Consider the following 5,434-nt stretch of genomic DNA (forward strand, 5'->3'; position numbering starts at 1 on the left):
TTAGAAATAAATGCGGCTGTGTAGATAATAAATAGCATCAGGGCTCTTATAATGGGGGAACTACCAGACAGCTCAGCATCATTATCTAATTTTACATTGCAACTGTGCGGTTTTATTCTAGAAGATTCATTCCAATACGGACACGACTGGCAGCTTCATGCCTTATAGCACGCGAAACTGAGTCATCGAGAGAGAAAGAAAAAAATACGAAGGGAGAGAAACAAGAAAATTCCCAGAAAATACGCCATCTGGGCTCCCATGTGGAAGACGTTTAATATTAATTACTGGTCGGATGAGCCAATCGCGAGAGCCGTATGCAAATGAGCCGGTGGGTGGCATGTAACCTTTAAAAAGCAGTGAGCGCTGCTTCGGGACTGCAGAAACAAGCAGTGCAGAAAACGAGTTGGAGCTTGGATGTGGATCACCAGATTTGAAGGATTGTTACAACCAGTGGCAGAAAGCTACAGTGAAGAAGAGTTATCATTGTAGTGTTGGACCCGCGGGCTCTTTTTACCTTGGATTTAATTAGAACAACATGACTCTGGAAGATATCACTGGAACTGACAATACCAGCAAAAAGTAAGTTGCCAGAAAATCGACCATTCGTAGTTGGTTTTAATGAGATCCAATGGAAAGGATCGCGTGTAGATTACTTATCCGTTGGTTATTCGGTTTGTAGACTAGATTTTTTTAAGATGAATAGTTTTTAAGTATATGTATTCTCATTTTTATCCAGGATGCAGCCAATTGATCAAGCTTTAGAAAAATTGTTGGTGACGGCGCAACGTCAGGGTTTCTTGACGGTTGGAGTCTACGAGTCGGCAAAGTTAATGAATGTGTAAGTATTGAATACTTTTTCTTAAGGTTCTCAACTGCAACCAGTTCCGGACACCACTTTCAAAATTTAAGATTTAATTTCAGTTGACTTACAGGGTTTTTTTTTGCATAGTGATTCTAATCGTCTCTTTTATTCTTGTCCCGAGTAGTGACCCAGACAGTGTCGTCCTGTGTCTACTGGCGGCCGATGAAGAAGATGAAGGCGACATCGCCTTGCAGATACATTTCACCCTGATCCAGGCTTTCTGCTGCGAGAACGACATTAACATTGTGCGGCTCCGGGGAGTCAAGCGCTTGGAAGAACTTCTGGAGACCGGGGACGAGACTGCTGAACCCCGGGACATACACTGCATGCTAGTCACGGTAAGAACCGTCTCTTTCCACCACCTCCCCCAATCTACTGTGTTCTGCAAAAATCTCCTGTGTAGATACAAGTAATATCTTATCGAGGTAAAGATTGTTATAGTAAATGGTTGTGCATGTGAGGTCTGTAACTATGCGTCAATCCGCATAAGGTAGCTAATTTTTCTTAAAATTGTTACAATAGTATTTAGTCGATTCTGGCATTTAAGGGGTTAATCTTGCAATTGTCGTAAAACGAAACAACGGCGCTTGGGAGGGTATAACTGACTGGAATTGACGTGCTGTTGACGCTGACGCGATGCTTAATCGGGTTTTTTTTACCAATTCTATTTCCAGAACTCTCATACCGATGTTTGGAAATGTGAGGCGTTGGAGGAAGTCGGAAGCTATTGCGAGGAAAGTAGAAACAAGAACCAGTGGGTTCCTACCGTGTCCCTGCAAGAACGCTGAAGGTTCAAATCAGCAGAAGAAAAGGAAGCTGAGAAGAAAGCGTCTTTAATTAAATGAGAAATGTATGCCGTTTTCTTTTACACAAAGATGCGGATTGATGAGAGGAAAAATCATGTTTGCAAAGGCATTTTTGTTTTTTTTTAAAGAGGTAAAGAAGACGGCATACCCGGCGGAAACTTGGCTGTTTTTTACAACTGCGAGTGGATTGGCATCCGCTCCCGGAACCGAGAAGACAGCTGCAGTGGAGGAGCTGGACTGGAGATGTGGAAACCCGATTTGGAAACGAAATGAAGGAGAGATTTCGAAGCAGGGCTCTTTTGTATCTAGATTTATTTGATAATAGACTGGACCGAGATGCAGAAAGTGGGAGAAAGGATTTGTGAAGACTCGAATACAAGAGGACTGTAATCCTGGTGTGGAGGATGGATGGGCGTTTTGTTTAAACAGTGGATGGCCGGTTGCCCCCTCCTCCCCTCGGTGACTGATGGAGGCTTTTTTTTCCACCTCTTGCTGGAGGCGGAACAACGTGCGAGCCTGCACTGGAACTGCGTTTTGGAGCTGTTTTGCATTTTTAAATCGAGCTCGTCCCCCACACAAGTTACTATTTCCTTTGTACAGGAAGGGGATTTGCAGCAAATGTTTACTGAACTGTTGCATTTAGCTTCAATACTGGGATTTTTGCATAGAATCTCAACGTTATGTAACGGGCATCGTGCAATTTAATTCTAAACTATTATTCTGAAATGTTATGTATTATTTTTAATTCAGCGTCTTATTTATAACGCTGTAATTTCTTTGTCTTTTCTGATATATGTAAGAAAATGAACTCGTGTTTCTATTACAAATTACATTTACAATAAATATTTTAATTTTAAAAGTATATACTTGTCTGACTTTTTTTCCCTTTGTTATCTTAACGACTACTGCTTTTGAGCAGTGGCGTTAAATACTGAGTGAGTTATTTTTCATGGTTGACAGCAAACAACACATTGAAAACCTAGTTAGTTGGTCAGGGTTGTGCCTGCTTGATTTAGAATTTGATCACCAACAAAAAACACTTCTGGCTTTACTGTTTTACCCTGCCCTTTGACCTTTGTCTGGTTATGCAAAAACATTCATTAGATTTTCACTGTTAAAAGTGCAGGTGTAATTTTCTTGACAAGGTTAACAGTGGAGGTCAGATTTTGTTCAAAGCTGCTCTCTTTAACACACAATTTAAATCAATGATTTAATTGCAGCATCAAACCTTCCTGCAAAGTGAATAAAATGTATTCACTTTGTAGACCATTTTAATTCCAGTTATAAACTTGCCCAATGCACTCCTGACTGGAAATATGGAATTTCAGTACATGGATGAGAATCCTGTAGCTTAAAGAACGCAAGTACAGCTAATTCAAATAGACATCACAAGATATTAATATGACAAAGTTAATGTATTGAAGTTCAGTAATTCCTGAGTTCAACCATCTCCCACTGGGAAACTAAAACTATTCATGTTATAATTTGGGTGTGACATTAGTGATTGGATTCTTCACAAATAAGATAGCCTTCTCAAGGAAGTATTCATGATGATCCAAAGCAAGTTCAAATTGCAACATGTGGGAAAAGTATTAAATATAACTTTGGTACTGGTTGTCTTGGCTCAAAAAGTAAAACTGGTGGTGAGCAGTTTTCCTGATGAGGAATGCAGTGCCAGGAGTTCTTGTAAAGTATGCTACTGTATTGTTTTAAGCAGGTTTAGGTCACAAACTTAAGGACCTGTGATATAGATGTGCCTTTCTGCATGATGATTGTGTTTGAATTATTCAGAGATTCAATCCTTTAAAATGGCAGTGATCAAAAGACATTTTGTGGAACTTGGCAGACAATCCTCAGGGTCAGAAAAAATATTGTAAGAGGGCTGTCTTTCAAGCTTCAAACTTCCCTCTTTTTAACTAATAGCCCCAATTGGAGGAATCAGTGGAAAATAATATTTTTCAGCCCTGTGACATTGGTGGTTAGGGCTAGGATCCCCAAACCAGATGTCACCCAATGTACCTTCTTTACAGTTTACAGGAGTGCCGAGGATAGTCACTATCTGCATTGAAATAGAGGAAAAGCCTCAATGGCCTGAATGGTCTTACTGCTATGTTTCAAATGAATAAATATTGCTTTGGAATTGCAAAATCTTCAGATAGTTGAACTGGCCATTGATCTGGAAACTGTTTCAAGTCAATTTGAAGCAGGAAAACTTCCCAAAAATTGTCAATGCAAATTCTTGCCATGACGTCTGCAAGAATCTAAGAACAGAAGCAAAATTATGCCATTTGGCCCTTTGAGTCTGCTGAACTATTCAAAAGGACCGATCTTATACCTTAGGTCCACATTTCTGCACTATTCCTGTATCACTTGAATCCTTGGAAATAGTCATACAGAATCTTTGGTCCAACTAGTCCATACTGAACATAATTCCAAAATAAGTTAGTCCTAACTGCCTGCTCCTGGCCCCTAACCCTCCAAACCTTTCCTATTCGTGGACTTATCCAAATGTCTTTTAAATATTGTAATTTTACAGATATCCACCACTTCTTCAGGACGTTCATCCCATGTGAAACACCCTCTGTATAAAGAAATTGCCCACTGTGTCTTCTTTAAATCTCTCTCCTTTCACCTCAAAAATGTTCCCCCAGTCTTGAAATCCCTCATCCTAGTGAAAAGACAACCACCAATAACTGTATCCATATCTCATTATTTTATAAACTATCACTCCTGTAAACTCATCATTTACAGCCCTCGCGAACAAAGAACCATGAAGATCCATAACTCTTGAATAAAGAAACTTCTTAATATGTCAATCTTAAATTAGATCCCTTCATTGGAGATTATAAAAGTCAGGTTTAGACTCCCCAGTGATGGGAAACATCATCTTATTCTGTATCTGTTCCTCTTCAAATTGTGCACTGTTTCACATGCTCGGTGTTGAGTCCTCTACTTTTTGTCATTTACATAAATGAGTTGAATGCGAGCATAAGTGGTACAGTTAGTAAGTTTGCAGATGACACCAAAATTTGAGGATGGGTATATGAATAGGAAAGCTTTAGAGGGATATGGGCTGGGTGCTGGCAGGTGGGGCTAGATTGGGTTGGGATATCTGGTTGGCATGGATGGGTTGGACTGAAGGGTCTGTTTCCACGTTGTACATCTCTATGAGTCTATGTCATGCACCTGAGAGAGCAAACAAGTCTTGGTTTAGTGTCTTTGTATAAACAACGATACCTTGGACATGGTTCTGCCCTAAAGCATGAGATTAGGTTTTGTGCTTAAATCTGTATTAAGGTATAAGTCCACAACTACGTGACTCAGAGGTGGGAGTGCTGCACCTGACCATCCCCCACAAAATCCTTGATGGTGAGACTGGATAACCATTGAAGCAGTAACTGAGTTATTTGGATCAAGGACACTCCTGATTCAAGGCCCGGTCAATGATACCTGCCACCATAATAGAGAAAACAGATCTAATCTAATCTGAAATTCAAGCAGACAGTTCACAAAATCTGACTTAAGAGGGTAATCACTATAAAAGGCTCTAAAACACTATGTTTGAAACTGGAATGCAATGCAATGGAAATGGTTCCCCAATTGGAATTCTGTGGTTGGACTGGGAATCTGCAATTTGTTGAAGTGATTAACAGTGATATTAGATTGAAACTGATCACTGTGTCTGCTGCTAAGACACAACTCTTCAGAGAACTGACAGGATTACAGTTTGTTAGATATTTGTCTGAATAGGTCCGCTTGCTACCTC

At 40.0% G+C, this 5,434-nt stretch overlaps 1 protein-coding gene across 2 annotated transcripts; it reads left to right on the forward strand.

Annotated features, from left to right (window-relative positions):
- Positions 1 to 365: 365 nt before the first annotated feature.
- Positions 366 to 2,496, forward strand: LOC132828798 (growth arrest and DNA damage-inducible protein GADD45 beta-like). 2 transcript variants are annotated; one of them, XR_009646154.1, is made up of 5 exons: positions 366 to 579; positions 737 to 838; positions 987 to 1,200; positions 1,537 to 1,712; positions 1,797 to 2,496. XR_009646154.1 is itself a non-coding variant. In XM_060845897.1 (4 exons), exons 1-4 carry the CDS (start codon positions 536 to 538, stop codon positions 1,648 to 1,650), a joined length of 474 nt encoding a protein of 157 aa, XP_060701880.1. In that variant the 5' UTR covers positions 366 to 535; the 3' UTR covers positions 1,651 to 2,496. The 2 variants fall into 2 exon arrangements, 1 of the variants encoding a protein (XP_060701880.1); XM_060845897.1 differs by having other exon boundaries at positions 1,537 to 2,496.
- The last annotated feature ends 2,938 nt before the right edge of the window (positions 2,497 to 5,434 follow it).

Source organism: Hemiscyllium ocellatum, chromosome 28 (assembly GCF_020745735.1).
Source record: "Hemiscyllium ocellatum isolate sHemOce1 chromosome 28, sHemOce1.pat.X.cur, whole genome shotgun sequence".
Taxonomy (NCBI): Eukaryota; Metazoa; Chordata; class Chondrichthyes; order Orectolobiformes; family Hemiscylliidae; genus Hemiscyllium; species Hemiscyllium ocellatum.